This window comes from Buteo buteo, chromosome 11 (assembly GCF_964188355.1).
Source record: "Buteo buteo chromosome 11, bButBut1.hap1.1, whole genome shotgun sequence".
In the NCBI taxonomy this organism is placed as follows: domain Eukaryota; kingdom Metazoa; phylum Chordata; class Aves; order Accipitriformes; family Accipitridae; genus Buteo; species Buteo buteo.
Genome location: NC_134181.1, coordinates 3,947,227 through 3,970,798, shown reverse-complemented (window position 1 = coordinate 3,970,798; position 23,572 = coordinate 3,947,227). Strand labels below are relative to the sequence as shown.

Sequence of the window (23,572 nt, the reverse complement as noted above, 5' to 3'; positions counted from 1 at the left end):
GTGCTAATCTGTATTCCTTGTCAGGATGGAGTCCAGGTAGCTAATTTTTACCTCACCTAATCTTAGCCATCTTAAATCCTGCCCTGAGTAATTGCTTGTGAAAAGCATTGTGTGGGTGACTTGGCTAGGCATGGTGCTGTTAGGGATAGATTTTAGTTTTCCACAACATTTAGCTGCACTTTTCCTACTTTTCTTTATCTTCCAGTGTATTTTTCATCTCGCTTTTCAGACTGGAACAGCTGTCTCCTTATTGCCCAGGGTGGAATTTTCCCCTGGAACAGGTCTGTATTGATCCTGTGAGGCATTAGTCCTCGTGAAGATGTGAGTAGTGGAAATAAGCAAAGAAAATATTGAATGTACACAAAGTAGTGGGAATCAAATGAACATACAAGAAGCCTTAATTTTTGTGCACCTTTGCTTTTGATTACTTGATTTTAGAGGCATAGTTTTTAGTGTAATTTCCTTATCTTAAATAATAGGGTGCCATCCTGAATCTCACATGCTGTATCTGCAAGGTTAGCACCTTTGCGTACATGAAAAGGGCGTCTGCTATTAAAGCGCATGAAGCAATTCACAAGAGAGGGAGTATTATTAAAGGAGCTGAGATACATACTGCTGTAACTGAATCAAAGAGCCTTCTGACTAACAGTTGAAGGATTATGCGATTCCAGAATTTTGGGTGACAGTTCAGCTTTTGGAGAGGAGGGTGGTCTGGCAGGCACAGATCAGTTCTTTCAATTTCTTTTTTTTCCTGTGCTGTCTCTACAAATAACTTCAGATCCTGTGTCATCTCTTCATCTAACTCTTGTTCCTCATCTTTGGCCTCATCAAGCCAATTGTAATCTCCTTGAACCACTTAAAAATGTGCTTATAGTCAAACTTGTTTAATTTCTTAAAACTCAGGGTCTCATTGCACTTTCTCTTCCCAGAGCTCTACCTCTCTTTTTTTTCTTCTTTTTAATAACCTCATCCAAGTCTAGATGTATTAGTTTTTACTTTTTTAAATCATGGATTTGGTGGATAAAAGTTGCCTGTGAGGTAAATGCAAGTGTAGTAAGCACAGAAGAAGAAAAGCTTTTCTCTGCCAGGGCGCTGCCAAGCACCTCTGAAGCTTGTTAGCTGGAAGCCATTACAGGGAAAGCCTGTCTTTGTACTGGTAGCCCAGAGCATCCTGCCTTGCCGGAGTAGGAATGTACTGGCTCCTCAGTGCTATGAACTATGTGGATGGTAGAAAAGATAGTGCATGGGCTGTTCTTCCACCTGGAGGAATTGAGAGAAGCTCTTTGAAAACAATCCCTCAAAATCTTAGTTGCTAAAATGCCTGCTAAATAAAGATTTTGTAAACCTCAGAAAAATGCTGATTTATATAGCATGTCTGGAATTTGGGTGGACTGCTGTGACGTGTTCAAAGACAATTTGCTACTTAATGTGGCCAAAGCAGCGTCCTCTAGATGCAAAACTGATTTTACTACCGTGTTCTTAGAAGTTTGTTCTGCTGTAGGTATCTGGCACAAAAGGTTGCAGCCCTAATGATTTTAGTCTGGCAGGGAAAAAAAATGGCTAACACCAAGGCTTTTCTGCTGGGAAGTATTAGATAAAATTAGTCAGATTGTTTTGCCTGCCCCACCTATAATAAAATAGTAGTTAAACTGGCTGCATTCTTGAGTAACTTCATGTTCCAACTTCTCTCTCCTCAGTACTTATCAGGCTATAGTAAATCAGAACAATTCAGGTGTTAATTATTTTTCTTCTTCATTATAGGAAGAGTTTACTATTTGTACATTAGACTCAGTAACTAGTTCAGTGCAAGCAGAGCTTGAAGTAATGCTCAATTATGAGCAACCAGCTTGAAGCTGGTGTTTTCAAACTCTTCAAGGGTGTGAAGATAGAGGCTTAGCAACAGGTGTTTTACCAAGAATGTTCTTGAATTCAAAACTGAGGAAGGACCTATCTACACATTTTGGAAGTATTTATTTTTCTTTTGATATTTGCAAGGACTGCTGCTTGGAGAATTTAATAGGAAAGTATTTTTGTTTGGCTTTTATTTTGATTTAACATTGCAAGAAAATAGATTGGAAAATGTTACTTCTCTGAATCACTGGCAGATGTTCTGTGGGCTTCTAGTGGTGGAGCTGCTGGTGTAAAGGTGTCAGAAATTCCATCATTTGCTCTCCAAAAGGCTAAGATTTGATGTAATCAGCCCTGACAATTCAGTTGTTATCCTCCCTCTTTCTTGCTGTCTGGAGTGCACTTTCCAGGTATTCCTGCTGTAGTCCCAAAATGGCTGCTCTTCACTGCAGCTCTTGTTTGTGTAACACATGAACGTATATTCTTACCTTAGGCTCTGGTGGAAGGTACAAGGAAGATACTTCCTAAGCAAGAATACCTGATGCTCTCTAACAGGATACAAATGAAAAGGTCTATAAAATGTATATGGAATCATCCTGTCACTAGGCTGTTGCTTTATGATCACATGTAAGTGATACAGCTGCATTGCCCTCTTTATACTATTATTATTTACAAAATAAAATTGTGGCTGGGTTTGGGCGTAATTTTTTTTTCTTTCATTTTGTGGAACAGAGGAAACATATCAATTGGGGAAAGCTTTAAATGTGAAAGAGCAGAGGTTTTTTGCTGGGGTAGTCCTGCTTTTGAGACCAGAAGATAAGAGAGTCCTTCTGTAGTTGGGGAAGGTACTCGTAAATGCAGTGGTGTCTGTGTAAGATGATGGGGGGTTGTTCTTCCACTCCCTTTTTACCCCCTCTACTAACTACAACCAGCACTTCATAGACAGCTTCCTTGGGCTGGTTGTGCTTTGTAGCAGCTGCTGTTTGTTTGAAATGGAAGAATGCCAACAAGCACCTAACTTTTGGTAATAGAGTTGAGAGTGTACATAAACAGAATTTGTTTGGGTGTAAGAAATTGACTCGTGTTTTGGAAGCTTTTTGTATGGTTGTTGTTTGGTGTGTTGCTCTTGCTTGAAATACGTAATGTGATTGAAAATGAATAATAAAGAGTCCAACATGCTCTGTTTTTGTGAAGATTTGAATTACAATCTTCAGGATAAACTGCTCTGATCCATGTTGTGTCCCCATGATAGTGTCAGGCTGTAGGGGCCATTTGTTCGTTAAACCTGCCCTTCCAGTAATGCTGCGGCTACAGCTGAAATTTCACTAACTTGTGCTTTCATACTAGCCAGTGATCTGTTTTTTCCTCTGATCAGAAAATGAGCTTTTGAGAATGATAATTCTTTTTTTTTCATAATGGAATAAATTCCCCTCACATTAATTCATGTAAAATGTGTGGAAAATTCCTAACTTTCTTCAGCTGCAAGAATTCTGTAATAACATCCAAGAAACCCTGAATGGGGGGGGGGGGAGGAAGGGAAGGTACACTTGTGCTATATTTTTGAGCCTTTGCTTAAATGGTAGACAGGCAGAGCTGCATTGACTCATGGGCTTAGTTGACCTACATTTACCTAGCTGTGATCTTTCTCCAGGCACTGTGTAGATTTGTTAATATCCTAGTTTTAAGCTGCAGGCTAGTGATAAAGGACTATAAGCTGTACTAAGAGTTTGCTCATGATTCGTTGCATTTTCAACTGTTAAAAGCTTTAATATGCAACTACTCCGTATTAAAGTACAGCTTCATTTCCATATATTTTGTTTATAAAAATGGACTTTATTTTTCCATAAAGAGAATAGATCAGCATCGGATTTTTTCAGAAATGGATTTGCCTAAAATACTACTATTTAGGCTGTGATACAGCTGTAAATATATGGCCAGTGGTCTTCATAGCACCTGGTTTTGGGTTGTTGCTTACAAATTCAGAATCTAAAAAAAACCAACCCCAAACCCAAACCTGTTTTTCAGTCTCACAATTTTGTCTGTGTTTTTATAAGCATTTAACCAGTAAGTTTCTTGAGATTTGGAAGTTAGAAAACCTTGTTGTATCAAATTAAGTAATTGTCTGTGTAGTAAGACTTGATGGATTTCAGCTCAAAAGGAAGGAGAACATGAGGGAAGGTTGTCTTTCCCTACACTTTCCAGAAAAAAACAGACAAACCTTGACAAAATGAAAGAGAAGTAAAGGGTGAGGGAGAAATAACCTTACTTGCTGCTGGGATGACTAATGTAAGAGCTTTTTCTCTGCTAATAAAACCCAAGTGTAGTCATATGCATGTGCCCTTTTTTCCTTGCCAGAAAACAGACTTCTGTCTGAATGTTTCATTTTCTTCCTCTACCACAGCCTATCCCGGTAGCTTTAAGAATAAGTACACTTTGTAGAAGTAGCTTGGTGAGCAAGATTGTATAGTTTATGGTATACATAAACTATTTCATAATTTCAATTTATATGTGAACTAGTTTTGACTTGTTAGGCCTTCTGCTTAGATACAGTTGAGTTTATTCCTTGCCACTATTAGTAAAAGCTGTATTTTTAACTTGTTTGTGGAGAAGCGGTTGAAATGGGTGTATTTGCAGCTTAAACTAATTTGACTGGAAGAGCTGAAGCTCTTGGGTTAATAGGTGAAAGCCATGTTAATTCTTCTTGAAAGCAGTTGACACTTCATTTTCCTGGCTTTCTTCTAGCACAGGTGATGCCAAGATGATGATGCATCAGCAGTGCTATTTCTACCCATTTTTCTAGGACAAGCAGCTGTGTAACACGTACTCTTCCTCCATGTATTCCTCCAGGAGAGTGTTCATGTTGCTACACTGGAATACCAGTAGAGATTTCATTACAGGCAATGGGGTAATATTAGCATTCATTTTTTAAGTGGTTAAGGAGAGCACAGCAAAAACAGTTGACGTGGAGAGAGCTTGCATGTCAGGCGTTTTAATCTTTTGTGGTCTTCAGAGATAGTTAAGATGCCACTTGGGCAGTTACGGTAATCAGAGTTATTGTATAAATATAAAAGTAATCTTACTTTCATTCCTGTGCGGTAGAGAACAAATTTTCTTGTATAGATTTGGTTAATTGGTTTTATGTAGTTTGTGTTAGTTACCTAGATGTAGTTAGTATCTTGACGATGTAAAGGTGGTATAATTGATGAAATGTTTTGTTCAAAGTGGTGTAGAATCTGCTGGACTGCAGATGTTATACTATTGTAATCATATTATAGAGATTAGCTTAGAAACTGATTCTAGTTTTGTTGCAACTGGTAACACCAGTGACTGACAATCAGGAGGGTTTGGGTTGTTGCTCAGAGAGGTATTATAACAGGTGGGTTTTTTTAGAGAGAACTAATGTTGGGAGGCAGGTACTTGATGCAGGAAAATTTGATCTCTTACAGCATGTCAGACTGAACGCTAAAATTGGTGAGACCAGCTCGCCTAGTGAGCTTTGGAAACACAAGCTGAAAGTCCTTTCCACTATAACACCTTCAATAGTGTCATTCAATATTCTTGACTTGTATTATATAAAAAAAAAATGTATTGCAAGTGTCATATACTTTTAAAAAAAATTCTCATCTGCAGAGTATTTGTATAATATTCTAGTCTCACAATTTTAAGTTCTTCAAGAAAGTGACAAAGATACAGGTCTTCTGATGTCCTCTCTACAGGAGTTCAGAACTACAGTTGTATCTGGTTCTTTCAAGCATTTTCAGGAATTTAGTTGTAACTTTTTTTTGTACTCTCCAAAGGTGTATGAGAATGTTTTGAATTCAATCCTCAGACTTTAATTGCAAAATCTTGATGGGTAGAAATAAGGCAAATAAATCTGAAGTACTGGTAACATAAGAAAGTTTAATTAAAAACTGGAGTACCCATACCACCAGCAACTTCATGTGAAAAGAGATGCTGTTTTAGAACTGCACAAAGTATCTTTAATTTTGCATTGATTTTTTTTTAATCTATGTGCTAGTTGTTGTGTCGGTATCTGGAGGGAGAGATTTTGTGTCTGTCATGTATCCTCTGCCTAATGCTATCTCATTTTTAAGGTTTATTCCAGCATTTTTTTCTTTTATTTTCATCTTTGGTCTCATAGATGTGAGCATCTGCAAGAAGACATTCACATTTGAAAAATCCCAGAAGTTCAGAGTATCTTGACACTAGCATTTAAAAAAAGGGTGGAAACGAACCCTGGTGAATAATTTTCTTTTTAAAGCGATTGGTTGATAAACCTCAGTATGGAAGGCACTAGATGGAAAAAAACATTAATATCTGATCATGCAGTGTAAGAAAGGCATTTTGTTATGTTGGTATATGTTTACTCACATTAGTTAAAATCATGTTAATTTTAATGTTTAATAACATACTGTACGTCTCCAGTACATGTTCAAATTGGGTTACAGTCATGAATTGCAAAATGGAATAGATCCATCAGTATGTTTTGGGTTTGCTATCTTGTTTTTCCGTTCCAAAGGAGAGGTTTGGAAACACTGATGAGAAAGTGGAAAGGTAGTAGAGATAGGGTCGTCCCCCCCCCCAAGAATTTCACAAAACCTTGTCCTCTCCACACCCTCATGCCCCTGTCTCCCCCCAGAGGAGACTGTTATTTTCCATCTGTTTTTCTTATACAGCTGCAAGTGGAAGATCATTGAAATTTATATGATACTGTTTTGACATTGCTCTTAATCTGTAGCAGAAATCAAGCTCGCCAGAGTGAGCTATCTGAAGGGATCCTTGAATACACTTAATGCAAGGCTCATGATAGCTCTGCAGAGTTGAATAATCTGGAGAGTAGTGTGAGAAATGCAGTGTGAAATATGTGCTCCCAAAAAACTGAGAGAGGATTCCTTCCCAGGAGCCAGAACAGAAAGCTTCTATGTAGGTTGCAGAGATGGTTTGAGAAAGAGGGAGATCAGATTTGACTCTGAATTAAGCCTCTTAGGGATTATGTATCTTTAAAAGTAAGTCTCGGGGTAACATTACAATCAGAATTTTTCAAAACTTCTCCAAATCCAGGGTTGGTGTAAGACTGCACTCTCTCTTCTAAGCATTGTTCATGCTCTACCTTGTGAGTTACTACTTATAACATTGACTACTATTTAGCATGTTTTTCAAGCAGATGCTTTTTTTGTCTGAGCATATAAATAAAAATTAGCTTTTGAAATATGTAATTGAGTGCCAAACAGTATTTTTTGCTTGGAGAAAGCTTGATTTCCCCCTCCCCCCTTGAAATGAAATTTGTGTAGAGCTCTAATTAAGCTTCAACTTTTCACTGGTAGTATTTTTAAATATTTGGGGTTTGCATGTTGCCATGCATGCTTTAGTTTATGTACTATCAATGGTAATAGGCATGGATTTTGCTAACTGGGACAATTCAGCTGTCTGTTCATATGCATTGTCACAGCGATTGTGCTCATCCTTTGCTCAGGTAACTGTACAGTTGTAGTAACTGTAAAGTAAGAGGCTGTTGATATACTGACACATCGGTAATGGTCGGCATGACAAGCAGCTTACCTCCGAGCAGATCACAATCCCTTGCCTGCATTAGGGCTGATGGTAAGCAGGCTGTATCTGAAACCCACTTTTTGCTTGGAACTTGTGTGGTGAAGTCCCAGTCTATTATCTATGATTGAGACCTCGGAGTACTGTGACGTACATGTAAGTTTAGAGGTTGATACAGTGTAGGGCAAATTAGAGTTTGGCATTTAAAGGAATCAATTTGATGTAGTCCTAATGGATATGTTTTTCTTGCGCAAATGCACACCTGAAAATACTAAAACTGGAATTGAAATAGTGTGAAACAGCTTTCGCAAAGCTTTAACACATGCTAGTGTACCTCTGCTCTGTGTTTTAAATGTTTTTTACAGAATGTGGGGTAAATTAATGCTGATCGTGAGAAGCTTGTATAGGAATTGTGTAAATAATTAAACTTCTGTTTGATTGTTCCAAATTGACAAAATCTAATTATTGGACAAAAGCTAACTTTGAGGCTTTTGAAATTACGTGGAATAATTTAGAGTGTACAAGCTAGGACCCCAAAAGCTCCTACTGATAATGAGATTATTTCTTGTAAGAGTGTATTGGTTTTATAAAATCCTAGTGCTCTCTTGCTTAAATATGCTTACTACTTAAGCATTTCAGTTGCAGAAAAACCTTTTACATTTGAATTAATGGTTCAGAGCAAGTACTACAGTGATGTTTTTCTGAAGCTGTTTCACAGCTAAACCAAGTATTTTCTTACACAGATCATTTGTATAGTGCTAGGCACACTAATTCATTGAGATGTAGGATGGACGGACAGCAGGCAGGGAGCTAGCGTGGTATTTCAGGTTGCTTAAAATGTAATGGCTTTCCCCTCCACGTCCTTTTTTGTGTAGATTGTTTTACTTCCCAAGTGATGTGAAATCTCAGTTCTCTTTCACTTCAACATGTAGTTGTGCCTTAAAAAGGGTAGAAAATTCTGTCGTGCTAGCAGAGGGTGCTGTGTGTGCAGCTTGCAGAAATCTTATTTCTTGAGAGCCAGAGGACAGGAACGTTGGTTAAGTTGGGTAGGTTTAATGTCATCATCAGTCATATGGCCTAGTAAATTTATTTTGAAACACTGTTTTTCTCAGTTATGCAGGCATCTTTTAACTGGTTTACTTTGTGTTTGCAGGTGTAAAGCATCATTAAATAAAGCCATCAAATCAAATAAAATTCTGGTTTCTTCAGGCCCAAATGGGACGGGTTTTTTTGTGCTAGAGTCAGACTAGGATTAGTTTTTGGGTTAGATGTTGATAATGTGTTTTAAATTAAGAAGAAACAGTTGCATAGACACAGCATTTCCCTATGTGAATACATCATTATATAGTAAAACCATTCCATTAAGATAGTATTAATGATCATTTTGTTTCACTTTTGTTTGGTGTTCCCTAATTAAAAAAGAAGCACTTAATTTGCTCAGAAGTACCAGGCCTGTAACATCTCAGTTAAAAATGCTGGTAAATGAAAAGATTGTCTTATTATATGGAAGAATTAGGGTTGGATTTAGATAACTTTTAGTAGTCTGGAGTTGAGATTTGTTTTGTTTTGAGGCATGACTGCATCAAAAATATCTCCTAAAAACATAATTTAGTTATGATTCAGCAAGTGGGTTTTTTAGGCATGTTTTTGGAATATGATAAATTCTAGATGGTATGTTACTGAATAAAAATGACTTGGTTATATTGAGAGCATAAGCCAAGTTTTAAGTCCTGTGCCAAGAACTGCGAAACCATTCACAAGTACAGTTTAGGGATCCTGTTCTGTTTAGGTGTTGTACTGTCTCAGTTGGTACTTAGCAGCTGATTAGTGAAGGGGTTTTTTTTAAAGCATTAATTGTTTCACTGGACTTCAAACATTGTATCACAGACGTTCCAGTTAATTTTGACTGTTGGAATTGTTTGTTGACTAAACCAGATTATATTAATATTTGTTTAAAAACACTGAAGGGCATTAAAATGGTTAAGCTCTTTCCACACATAAGTGATACACATATAAAAAACTTTTTGTGTAAGAAAATACATTTTGTAACTGCTGTGGAATTTAACTTAAACGTTGAAATTTATGAATGTAGATGACTGAGTCATGCAAACAGCAAGTACATGAGTTATTGGAATAAACCACCTGAAGTCTGAGAAAAATACTGTGATTGATTTACTGTATCTACAGTTTGTGGCAACAGTCTGTGCTTCACTAGAGGTGATTTTTCAAATTTTAAGAACTTTTTTCTATGTTTCAACTCCCAGTCTAGTTAGTTGTATCTTGATATAGCCAAGCTAAGGATTTACCATGAGCAAGACTTGACACTGCTGAAAAAGCTTTTCTAATGGAAGGGTGGAGGATAGCAAAGAATGACTGTCAGAGTACAGCGAAGGTGAATGAGAGTGGTATTGTAAGGTACTGGACCAAACTGACCTTTTTTCCATAGCCATAATATTTGTGACTGGTGACTCTTAATGTGAATATCCTTCCACATGCCAACAGTTTATGGAAGCTTCCAGGTGCTATGAAATGCCAACATCAGGCCTTTTTATTGGGAATGTTACTTTTTATTGGGAATGTTTCATTTTCTGTAAACTAAATATAAAATCTCATTTTAGTGTGGGGGTTTTTTGTGGTCTTGTAAGGTACTTTTTTTTCCTTTTTTTTTCCTTTTCTTTCTTCTCCATAGAAATATAGATGCAAAATATCTAAAGAGATGCAAGGAGATAATGTTGGGAAAAGACATTTCAACTTAGGTTTGTTGTGCAGACTTTCAGGCACAGGGGTAACAAAATTTGTAAGAGCAGTTGTACCAAAATTGATGATATTTAGATCTTGTGTATTTTTGTACACCTAGGCAGTTTCATTTCTGTGCTTGTGCACTCAGGTAGTGGTACCATTAGTCTTGCATAATTCATTAGTTTAGCAGAACTCTGGAAAAGTAATTCCTGTGTTTTCTGTTGTGAAGGGTAGGTATTTGTGTTGTTTTAGAAGGTAAACTAGCTTGTGTCTAGGGCTTATATGAACTGATGCAACTTCTGACTGTACATGTTGGTTTAAAACCAGTCATGGGATGAGCTGCAGTTTGTGCTGTGATTACCTCTAGTGGGAATTTGAAGGAAAATGCATTGTATACAGTTTTAGAGCCTGAAGTACTTTGCTAAGGCCTCGGGAAAGAATTAAGATGAGAGTTGGGATGCAAACAGGTGAGTTTCTGCATCCCAACATACAGGTCTATTTGAATGCTAGTACTTGAATAGATTTTTATCATAAATTTATTAATTGTATTGAATATAAATAATTCTTTAACAAAGATCCTTCTCTTTTATTTTTAGTATATTTTTGGGGAGTTCAGCCCTGATGAATTTAATCAGTTCTTTGTGACTCCACGATGCTCTGTTGAGGTAAGATCTACTTTAAACCTCTTTTAGAAATAACGTTTTAAAGCTACATCTCTTTGTCTGTATTTGAAATATAACAATACAATTATTTTTTTATCATTCTCTTAGCTTGCTAATTTGCAAACTGAAGATATTGAACAGGAGTCATTTTTCCATGTATGTGGATGTTAAGTCAATTTTTAGAAATAAGAAATTAATTATTCCACCTTCTGCTTGTCATCTTTCAGAGATGGTATAGCTGACATAGTAGTGATAGGATATTGAAAGTGAGTTATCCAGCCCTATTACCTCAGCTTTGATTTATTTATTTATTTTTTTTTTAGAGGTGTATCTATAGAAAACTTTTTCAGCAGTGCTCTTGGTTGTAATTAAGGTGGGCTTCTAAGTCTTGTGAGCCTTTTGAAGCACAGGGATTCTTAATATTTTTTGACAGGTGGAGCACTGCTAACTGTGAAAGCTATGCTTACAAGGAAGGCTGTGCATGAGGTCTGAGAAGTGGATCAGTAATGAACTAATTACAGTGACAGTGAGGGCCATGGAGTGGAAACAGTTGTCTTTGTGTGTTTGAGTTCATAACATACTACAGATAGTAGACTCTTATTCTCTGTAGTCCTTGGTAGAGAATGAAGAAACCATTTCCCTTTGTATGGAAGAGTATTAGGCCATTGTCCTAATCTCCAGACTTGAAAAATAATTTTCCTTTATGTCAATTTCCATGTTTTTCCTCCAGACATTTCCATTCAAACATTTCAGTCATGCTTCCGTCCTCCCCCGTCAACATAAAGGAAATGAACACTTCAACTGTAGATGGGGAAATCCTTTTGTCACATTTTACAGATCTGATGGCCATTGTTAATGTGACTTAGTTTTCTGTAACTTAATTTCCAAGCATGGTTAGTATAGTATACCAGTAAACAATAAAAGTGCATGAAGGGAATGGAGTGAGGTGGGGGAAGTTTAGAAAGAAAAAGATAGCTTCTACTTGCCTTTAGGGATAGCTTTGTATCTTTTTCTGGTAGGTGGGAAGCAATGCAGAGTATATCTTCAGGTAATAGTGTTTCTTCTGATTATATTGCTGTTTTCCCACCATTAAATACAGTAGCAGCAGTGTGACGTTTGCATCCTATGTAGTGTCACCTTAAGGGTCCTACATGAGCTATTCTAATGCTTACATTGTGGAAGATGAAAATGTCATATCTTGAATTCTATAATGCTGTTCTCAAAGTATGTTGAGGAAACATGAACCTACAGCATTAGAACCAGTCTTACTTAATTTTATAACTGTATCAAGTGTACCACTTACTGGTTAGCTATCAAAATAAAAAACTGTGTTGAACGATGTTCCTTAAGTTTGTCCTTGATCTGGTTCAGTTTAATGTTTTAATTATCTGGATGATGAAATAAAAATTATGCTTATTAGTTTTACACTGTGCAGATATTTTGGAGAAAAGTGGTCTGAAAAAAATAGGGTGAAATTCAAGAAGGACAAGACTGAGATTATAATACTGCAGTGGTGTTTGACATACATTCTCTTAGGGGCAGTGTCAGTTCTGGGAGTCCCAGCATCTGTTGATGCTGGTGTCCTCCTGAAGTCCCTTACCTATGGACTGAAGGGTGGACTGAGGCAAGGGACTAGTTAAAGCTAAAAGTTGTCTAGAATGTCTCTTTATACATGGCGGTCTTAATACATGTTCTATTAGATACCTGTTGACTGAGATGATTCAGATGACCCAGTTGTACAAAACAGGTCAACTCAGAAATCTCTGCTTCACAAAAGTGCTGTTGATTAACCAGATATGTAGGGGACCAATAGGTGGACTACTTTTTTTTACTTTGTATTTTCTTAAGCCCTTTGAATTGGAGAAAAACAAGAATTACATGTTTTATCATAAACTGATAGACTTTTAGGGTAACTTTTTCTTAGCTCTAACTATAAAATTATATTGAATCTGTGTTCAGTATTTATATGGATAATAGGTTCTTAACAGCTTGGAGCCTCTTTCTGACCCATTGATTCTTATTTGCATTAAGATATATTATGGTTTATAAATGGATTTTACAGTATGTGTTCTTTTTATGCACTTTTTTATAATGTAACTTCAGAAATATTTTTCTTGCCACTTCTGATGCACTGTTGTCTATAGTGCTTTAAGAAGGCAGTATGTAAGTATCTGTAGCTTCAGAGAACTGAAGACTCCAACAGAGAAATCTTTGATATTTGTTACACCATTATAATTAATATTTAGAATAGCATTATAAAACTGCACTATACTCTCTCTCTATACTGTTTTATCTCCCTCTGCAGAAACAGTTCAGCTGTTCTCCAGACAGCTGCTGGATTGTAATGTAGCAATGGCTGCCAGTTCACATGCAGACACAGGAAAAGGCTTTCAACTTCTGGGGGAGTTTGGGGGCAGGCAAGGTGGGGATTAGAAATTGCCCACCTGTATTTACACAGTAGCAGGGGTTCTGTCAGCCACTGAGTCCATAAAATGATGCCAGTGTTCTATGCCAGTGTTTTATACCAGTGTTGTGGTTTAACCCCAGCGAGCAGCTAAGCACCATGCAGCCGCTCACTCACTTCTCCCCCACCCCAGTGGGATGGGGGAGAGAATTGGAAGAAAAAAGGTAAAAGTCCTGGGTTGAGATAAGAACAGTTTAATAGAACAGAAAGGAAGAAATTAATAGTGATAATAATAACAATAATAAAATGACAATAACAACAAAAGGATTGTAGTATACAAAACAAGTGATGCACAATGCAATTGCTCACCACTTGCCAACTGATGCCCAGTTAGTTCCCGAGCAGTGATCCCCCTCCGCCCCGGCCAACTCTCTCCAGTTTAAATACTGGGCATGACGTCACATGGTCTGGAATACCCCTTTGGCCAGTTTGGGTCAGCTGCCCTGGCTGTGTCCCCTCCCAACTCCTTGTGCCCCCCCAGCCTTCTTGCTGGCTGGGCATGAGAAGCTGAAAAATCCTTGACTTGGTATAAACACTACTTAGCAACAACTGAAAACATCAGTCTGTTGTCAACATTCTTCTTGTACTGAATCCAAGACATAACACTATACCAGCTACTAGAAAGATGATTAACTCTATCCCAGCCAAAACCAGGACAACCAGACATATTTGCAATCCAGATAGAAACCATATGCTATGGTTACATTATGCTTAGGCTGATGATCAAAAATTTTTGTTTTTTAAAAAATATGATTAAGAGTACACCTTAGCTGAAACATTTCAAGGGCAACACTATAGCTGAAGCAGGTTGAGAATCAAAAGGTTTAGGTGTCACTATTGTCTGTGCAAAACTTTGTTTCATCCTTTCGCAGGTAATTTGGTCTATCTTCAGTTTTTGCCTAAAAAGAGGATATGTTCCTCATTGTAAAATTGTGGTGAGTACTGTTGATGAAGGAGGATCCTGATGCTGTGAGGTGAATTGCTTGAGAATTTGATGAGCCTATGGTGTGTAACCAAGATTATCTTTCAGTAATTGTGGTAATCTGCAAGGACACTTTGAAGCTACAGTGTGGGATTTGATAAATATAGAAGCATGTGTTCAAGACATACTCTCAGAAAATCAAACCTTAATAATGGTGTTACTTCTAAAGGATTCAGATGTTTCAAATGAAACTGATATCAAATGTTAATAGAGTTGCTTTGTCTTTAAATAAGTTTCATTTCTTTTTTGTACAGCTCCCCCCATACAATGAAACAGTTTCATGTGGTATTAAGTCCACAGGTAAGTTTTATGATGGTAAGAAATCAACATCTATTTTTTTTAACTTAAAGGTTGTGGTGCTTACCTTAGATTTACTACAGCCTCTCTTTAAATTTAATCTTTAGAACACATTCAGCAGGTATATGCATATATTCTGCAGGTTAGTTTTTTAAACAACTTTATTGAATAAGATCCATGAAAGTATTTGAAAATGCTGCATTGAACATCAGCTAATTAGAGTGGACATGCTTACTCCTCGATTGTGCTACCACACACTTTTAATGTCTTGCTCAAATATTGCGGGATGTAGCTGTAAAAATGTGGGGGGCTGAAGTTCGCTAGAGCACTTGTACTGAAGAAATAAGTAACCAGTGTGGCATTCAGCTGGCCCTCCTGTAAGAGCCATAGCATGAATATTTTCTGGCAGTTGCAACCTGAAGACAGCTCTACAAGCAGTGCTCTGTTTGGTGTTCCTTTTGACTCTTGTTTCTGTCTGGCTTAGCTATTTCTCTGGAAAATCCTTTTTCTTTTGGTGGAAGTATGACTCTTGATGTAAAATGCATTACAGAGTTCCCGTTGTAAAGCTGTAGCAGTCACACATGTACTCTGTCTCAACCCATAGTTTAAGCCGAACTTTCACAGTATTTTAAGTGGAAGGTAAATTAGTGGGGTTATTTTTGCCTGAACCAGAGGGAGAGCAAGGAAGCTGAGACTTACCCAGATCTCCTTCAAAATAACGCAAGTGTCTGACTGGACATTTCTCAGAAGTACTTAAGAGGACCAAAATGCACATATTGATGTTTAAGAACACCTAATCATTGTGCTTAGCTACTTTGGCCTTGATTTAAAGGTAAATAAGATAGCCAGTCATAAAGAAGGACAACAGGTCCCATTTGAAAGCAGATATGCAACATTTCTGAAAATTTGGAACCTTTATTTAGTACAAGACCAGTTTTAGGACCCTGAGTAGTTTTAGGTAGAAGTTTGAAAAGTTCATTAAAAGGACCATATGTTATAAATTGTCAACTGTTGTTGATGACGGGGTGTCCAGTCATATATTGCTTTGTCTGACTATGGATTTAAGTTCTGTTCTTTAAGACTGAGATTTTAATGTTCACAAGCCATACAGAAAGCTGGTTTGTACAAATGTTTTTCAGATCATTCCTAGATCCTGAGAGAACCCCTCCCAGCCCTGAGATTAGGTAATGACAGCAAATTAGGTTTTGCCTGAAAAATGTCTTTAACAAGCTTGCACTGTACTGTGCATGCATATTGTCACTGTGATGGCTGCATAAGAAGCTGTGGAAACTAAAATGGAATGCTGTGCTTATGCAGAATATCTATAATTATAATAAGATGACATACACTGACCATGTTGTCACTCCCCATAGTCTAATTTTTTTTCTATACTTATCTGCAGTATTTAACTTTTATGGAATTAGAAGTTCTGTTAATACTCACTAGGAATAATCAAATCATGGCTGAAGCTCTAATATGCAGAATTCTGTTCAGACTGGTTAGTACTGTGTATTCAAAGCTTTTGCTATTGTACATAGGCTTTGTCCTTGGAGTATCTGTTGATACTTGTTTCAGTATGCGTGTCATGTTCACGACAGATATACCTGTTTCAGTCCATTCAGAAATAGCATTGTGAACTAGATTGAAACAAAGATGCCCAGAAGCAAAGTGGAAAGTCAAAACAAATAGAAAAAAATCCCTCTCACTTTTTTGAAACAAACTTGACACAATCTTACGGCAAATGAGCTTCTGCCAATCATTCCATAGACTAACTATACATTAGCTACTGATGTTTATTATTCTAATCCTGCTGTGAGGTGTAAAGTTTAATTCCTCAGCTGTAACTTCCTAATTTGTGTGTTAAATGCTAGAATATCAGTTATGCTCTTGGCAGGATTTTAGCTTACGATGTTCGTGTAGCACCTTCAGCTAAATTACCATTGTGTCATAATTGTAAGGGATGTGTTTTGTTTTCTGCTCCCCAGTTGCCCTGAGTTGGCTCTTGTGATTGTCTAGTGTACAGTAAGCTGATAAGTTCACCAAAAATGGGGGGGGGGGGAGGAAATACTCGCTCCGATTTTTTTTTTTTTTTTTTTTTTTTTCCCCTAGGTTAGCTTTTGGTAACACAGCTACTGGAAGCTTGTTGTAGAGTAGAGGAGCAGGACAGGAGTGCAGAAGCGAGAACTCTCACTTTTGGCTGTCGTAGACTTAACTTGCCCACGAAGGGGAACCATGTTCTTTGTTTTGAAGCAATTACTATTTTTTTAACAGGGATTTTGGAAAAGCAGAAGTCCCAGATTATTTTGAACTGGTAGGGATTTGAAATGTGCCAAATAATTCATTCTTCTCATGGTTGGAGGAATATTAGGTGTTATCAGTTGTTGCTTGTGCTTGTTCCTGTTGTAACAAAGGGTAAAGAACTAGCTCTTGGTTCATGCTTGAACTAACAAGTTGCTCTGTAAGCAGATGAACTAATGAGAAATACTTTTGTTGTGGATTTGTGTCCCGTACCCCTTAAAACCCCATGCTCTGCATTTGCAAGCAACTGAAGCTGTGGCTGGTTTCGAGCTGTGTGTGTCCTGACAGGTCAGCCAGCATATAGCACTGATAGCCAGTTAGTGTTGCTGCTGAACAATTAGGTGATGTCCGAGATCTCCCAGCCCTTCCCTCTTAAGTGGATATTGATATCAGGCAGCAGCTTTCCAACTCCCTGCCTCTAGGGTGCTGATTTTTTAAAAAGAAACTTAAGCCCTCTTTTCTGGTTGGAGATAGCAGGTCAGTGATTGCAGAAGTAGTTGATGAATGGTGGATTGACAGGCATGGTGTTATAAAATGCTTTCTCATGGGTGTAGGGGAAGGGTGAAGAAAATTTGAAATTTAGGCTCTTGTTAACATGACTTAGAGAAATCAGATGTGTAGGGAGAGGTTTTCGTTCTTTTTTTTTTAAAAAAAAGTTTCCTTTAGTCTGACTGGCAGCAAGATTGAAATGTGTTTACTTCTCATTTAGGTTAATAGATAAAAGCAGAAAAGCAATTAAAATCTGTATTATATATTTTTGTTCATTAATTCATAATATGTTGGTATTGCATGTGTAAGTCAGACCTCAACACACATTGAATGTTTGTTACCCTTCATTTGATATTAAAAAAATATGTACCTTGTAGGTTCTTTTTCTTTCACTTTTTAAAGCTAAAACTTTCATCAGCAGACTTCTCTAGAAAGTATTTGGAGAGTTTCAAAACAGTTATATTGACAGTTATGTATCAAAACATTCTCCACTAGACTCTGTTCTCCCATAGGATTATTTCTTTAGTTGTGCGAATAACTTTTTTTTTTCCTTAGGAACTGTTGCTTGCTTTTTGTTATGTTGTTGGGTTTGGTTTGTTTTTTTTTTTTAAAAAAACCCACTTCATTCTTAGTGTCTGTGGTACAGTTGAAAATAGGTATTTGTTGATGTGTCAAACATAACGTATGTTGCACAAAATCTTTGAAGTTGCGTGGTGTATTCACTTACATTCCTTTCAAAATACCTACCTAGTGTTATTTGGTTCTCTAGTAACAGTCTTAAAAATTTGAAATGTGTTTTAGCCCCCCCATCTTTGAGGAAACAAAATATTAAAATGAATGCCTTTGAAACAGTAACATATATATCACAGAAAGACCTACAAAACTTTAACTACTTAAATGTGAGCTTAACCTTTAACATTCCTGAGATTCAGTTACATTAATTTTAGGTCTTTATTTGATAGTTATGGAAATAGTTGTAACTGAAGTATTCCAGTGTGACTAGTTAGCACGCGTGCATTATAAAACTAATTAAGTTCCATGAAATTGCAGTACTTTGACTATTTTGTGATACTGCAGCCTGCCATGAGAATATTTCTTGGTGTTTTTTTAAAGAGCGTGTAAAAAATTCCCAGGTAAATAAATAAATCTCAACAAAACCTGAAACAAACCAACCCCCCCAAACCAATCCTGTTCATAAATTTTTCAGTACTGCTTGTATGTACAAGTTGAATGCTGACTTACGCTGAGGCGTATCTGTTACATTTCTTGTCATAGAATCATAGTCATATATATTGTATTCTCATATAGTAATAAATTCAACTGTGATAAAACTAAAGTTATTGATAAGCCTAGAGTTTCAAAAGCTGTAATTGCAGTGTTTCCATACAATTAATGAAAATATTTTTCAGTTATTAAGGATGATGATAAGTCTTTACACACCAGGAAAACCAAAGCACGCCCCCCCCAAACCAAACTCCACACGTGGATATTTTTAAAAGTTAAACAGGTAAAGGCTTGGATTTTGTAACTGTCAGTGGAAAAGACTGGCTTTAGAAAGCAGTGTGGAGTTAAATATTGCACTATATTTTATATGCAATTATCCAGTAATTAACTTAATGCAGAATATTGCTAAAGTCATTGAGCTTTAATGGGTTTTTTAATAGGTGAATTTAATAGGTGTTATTTGCAGGAAGTGTGCAGTGATTTGGAAAACTACATACTCTGCTTAAGAAAACCTGAATCGTACTCTGTTGTCTTTAAGAAAATGACATTTTGAAATAGCCTTCAGGATTGAGATAGAGAATAAGAATTATTTTTGTTTGAGGGAATGTAGTTTGTTTTCTGAGTTGCAGGAAAATACCGGGATTTTTTTTTTTCTTGATTTTGTAGCTTTTTGATTAGATGTCATTCACTAACTTATGTTTGCTTTTGCTTTTCCAGGGGAAGAGTATCAGAGGATTGAATTTGGTGTTAATGAAGTTATTGAGACACAGTCATCTGTACTAAATAACACTGACTACAGTATTTCAAGTACTCTGAATCCTCAGGCTCCAGAATTCATTCTCAGTTGTGCACCTGCTCAGAAAACCCCTGATGATACTCTCGGTGAAACAAACTACAATTCCATTGACTGCCAGTTCACTGATCCAACCCTCGCTTTGGACAGCGGTTCTAACGCTGAAAACGATGGCTTGTCTGGAGGCCTTGGGCAAAGGGAGCGTAAAAAGAAGAAAAAAAGACCCCCTGGATACTACAGTTACTTGGAAGATGTCAGCGATGGCATTGCTCCCACAGAAGCTCTTGTAAATGGCCATGCAAATTCATCGGGACTAAACAGTATAAGCACGGAGGATACGGAACTGACGGGAGATATACCCTCCCTGGCCACACCAAGGACTTGCAACAGCCCGGACAACTCTGTGGACTTCGTTAATGAAGCCGTCTCTGATGATTCTGTTTCTAGCACACTAGACAATACCAGGACTGCAGGGCAGCCTGAGGTATGCCGTGTTACTAATTCTGAACAGTTTTGCATCCCCTCAGAGACTGGCAGAGATAGCCCTTTAAGGACAGCTGTTGTACAGTCTTATGCTGGTACTGATACTACTGAAAATCTTGGCGTTACTAATGGACAAACACTTGAATCCTCTGGTGAGGACACAGCTGCCAATGGGGTAGAATTGCACACTGTGGAAAGCACTGACTCAGACCAAGCTAAGCCTGAGGAAGCTTCACCTACTACTGAGGCAACAGTCCCGGTTGCAGGATCAGTCCCTGTTAATCAGCCTGCAAAATCGTGGGCTAGTCTTTTTCACAATTCCAAGCCCTCTGCTTCCACATCTGTGGTCTATGTTGAGACTAAGTATACCCCTCCTGCCACATCTACTCTGGTCCCTGAAAAACAGGTTGAAGTCAAAGAGGGACCTGTTCCAGTTTCAGAGGATCCTGTAGCCATAAAGATTGCAGGTATAGTTAATACACATGAGTGGATGTTACACTGGAAGGGTATTAACTCTGCTTGTAAACAGTAGCGTGCTGTATTGATAGAGAAGATTCCTCTGTTAATGTTCTTAATGAGATGACTGTTCAAACACTGCTATGGAAGATGTAATTTAAATAAGCTAGTTTTGTATCCCCCTGAGTAAACATTCCAACAGGACGTTACCATGTCTTTATCCCAGATGTGGTAAAACTATTGCTACTTGTCAAACAATATTTTTAAGTGGTCCGTGATTTTTAAATAGGCTGGTTGCATTCAGCTGTGTGCTATTGTAATAAGGAGAATTATGTTAGAAAAGTTTGTTCTGAAAATGGTGTGTTATATTATCCAGTATTTACAATCTTGTAATGCCTTCTGTTACAAGAAGGGAAGAACACTGATATATTTATGCCAAAGTAGCTGAAGTTTCTGGACGCTTACAGTACCTTAAGTGTAATGTCTAAATAGGTCTTGCTTCAGAAATTCTAATTCAGGAAATAGTTTTTATATTTACTGATTTGCTGTTTTTGAGAGGTCTGTCTTTCAAATTTTGAAGATTATCCTTCACCATTACAAACAATATTATTTTATTCAGAAACAATGCTAGCTATTGCCTATTCAAGAATAACCACAAGGAACTGTCCAGAGGGTACATCAGGAAAGGCAGTGCATAACATAAGGGCTTTGACAGTTGGTCCTGTCATATTTGTGGTTCTAATGAGAAATGCTAGAATGTGCATGAGATCGTTTTTGCAGATTCAGTTAGAAAACATGAAGAAGAATATCCAGTTGGTTGCATTTTGTGTCACTGACTGGTGACTGTTGGAACAAAAATAATTTTTTTAAATCTGTGAAATAGTCTGTATGTGAAAAGGCTTGTACCAAATCCTGCTACTTATGCTACAAGCTAATTTACAAGTACAATAGTGTTTTGTGTGTGACAGCTTCAAGTCAACACTTTTTACTGTAACCAGAAGCCGACCTGGAGAATACCCAGAAGTATATGCCTGCCTCTCATCCCCTCCTTACACAGTAATGGTTTCACTACTTAAAAGTATTGAGACGAAAGCTGTCAGAATAATTTATATTTCTGCGTATTTTTACTTAGGAGTTACAAATGCAGTTGACTGTATTAAAAAAAAAAAAGTATAAGCAGGTGATTATGGATTATATGAACCCATACATGTGGAGTTTGTTGTACTCTTAGAATCTTAAGCTGTCATTTGGTAGTGAATTTTAACTTAAAACTATTTTGTGACAATCGTAAAGCTAGAACTGCTTGCTATAGATGAAAAGGGTTTTTTTCTCCTCTTGTCCAAGTTGCTTCAGCTTTAAGTTAACTTTCTAGACTTTTACTGTTTCCATACTATTTTTTGCCACCAGGTGGGAGCAGAGCTTTTTATTTTGTCTTTAATGTATTGAAATAGCAATGTAATTTTTATACAGTTTTCTTTTGCACCTTCACTATTAGCTAGCTGGTTTTGCAGAGGAACAGTCTGAGTATAGATCCTTTTTCAGTGAAAAGGAATTAATCTTCTCGTTGTAGCTGATTTAGGTAGGAGTTATATTGCTGCAATTCCTGTAATTCAGATGCTACTGATTTCAGTATAAAACGTTTACTTGAGGATCTGAATGCCGTGTAATCAGTGCTGTGCTCTGTGGAAAAAGGTGACTTTCTTCATTGTCTGTTCTTTTTTTAATGTTCTCTGTCCTGTTTGTAAAATGGGTACATTAGTGCTTTGTTCATACCCCCACACTCAAAAATGTGTTACATGAGTTTCAATTTATGGTTTCCAGACAGATAATTTGCTCTGTTCTGTACATATTTAATTTCAAATCTTTTGCCTAGGTTAACATCATTGTATAAGGGTATATAGCAATCCTGTATATTTTTCATAGGTAGCTGCTGATTGTGTTCCTTGTTTTCTGTGTGGCTGAGTTGAGATCCTGTTGTTGGATTTGCTGGGAATTCACCAGTTTCAACTCGTGCCAATGGGAATGAATTTTTGACCACAAGTGCCGTAGGGTGCTAAACACAGGTAAAATCTAGACCTAAAGTATCTCGAGTTTAGCAAGCAAAATTAGCAAATCTTCTGACTTGATGCTGGAGTTCTGAGGCTTTTCTGTACGGTTTTTATTTAGAACAGCTGCTCAGGACACAAGAAGATAAGTTACTTTTCCAGGGACAATTTACTGGTTTGTGCCGTAATTTCACCAGTTCTTACAAGGGAGGTTAACGATTCACAGGCACCTTGAAGATTGTTTAATGCTACTTGATTCAACTGCAAAGGTCTGTGGTTTCTTAGTCCTCAAATTTAAACAAAAGCTACATAAGATAAGGAGATGAAGATCAGGACTAGAAGATAAATAGAACAGACAAAGAAATTTCATGTTTATCTTGATGAGAAAAAAATACCAAAGAGTTAATTTTAGCAAGTGGGTAAGGTGCATGGTGAGCTTTACTGGCACCACTAGTGAACCAGTTAAACGAACTTCTAAAGCAAACTATGAGCCATTGATGTTTATTTGGCAAAACTCAAGGCAGATAGCATCAGAATGGTAGAGAAGTAAGGTACAGCACTTGCATATTTAGAAAGGGATGACTGTACTAATTATACACCTTAGCCTAATGTAGATGCTAGGACAAACATTTTAATAATTCATTTCTAAGGGACAGTAAGGTTATAAATAGTCCATATTTGTAAAAAATAAGGCTTTCTTCCAGGCTTCACTTGCCATGTTTCACAGTTACTACCCTCTGATGCATAACCTGATAATAGTTAATAATGCCTTATGTAATGTTCTAAGTAACTAGGGAAATAAGTGATTGGAAAACTAGCTGTTCTCTGAGTAGTCTTTTAACTGTTCTTGGTAATTTTAGGAAAAATTTCAATGGGAGAATCTAAAAAGATTTTCTGAGTCATGTTTTCTTGCAGTGTTTTCATTGTGGATGATGGTGGAATTAACAGTGCACGTAAAATATGTTAACAGCAGGCAGAATTTCAGATGAATTGAAGAACACAAACATTTAAGATCTGAATAAATCTGGAATGATTTTAAATTAGGAGGGGGGGGAATCCAGTAAATGCAAGTATGGAAGGATACACCAGAACAGAAATCAAATGCAAGCATACAGTACAAAGAATAAATGGTTGGTAATAGTATTAGAGAATAAAAGGATCTGTAAGTTCTAGGGAATTGATAAGCGTCTGTAGTAAAGCTGAAGATGACAAAGTTTTTTTCCCCTGTGTGTTAATACCAATTTA

The 23,572-nt window shown here is 37.1% G+C and overlaps 1 protein-coding gene across 1 annotated transcript in view; it reads left to right on the top strand.

Moving 5' to 3' along the window:
• Nucleotides 1–23,572, top strand: part of USP10 (ubiquitin specific peptidase 10) — a 56,091-nt gene that overhangs the window by 10,094 nt on the left and 22,425 nt on the right. The window contains exons 2-4 of the mRNA XM_075039917.1: nt 10,731–10,799; nt 14,497–14,542; nt 19,268–20,293. Of these exons, the coding sequence (XP_074896018.1) occupies nt 10,731–10,799; nt 14,497–14,542; nt 19,268–20,293 (1,141 nt within the window). The remainder of the gene's footprint in view (nt 1–10,730; nt 10,800–14,496; nt 14,543–19,267; nt 20,294–23,572) is intronic.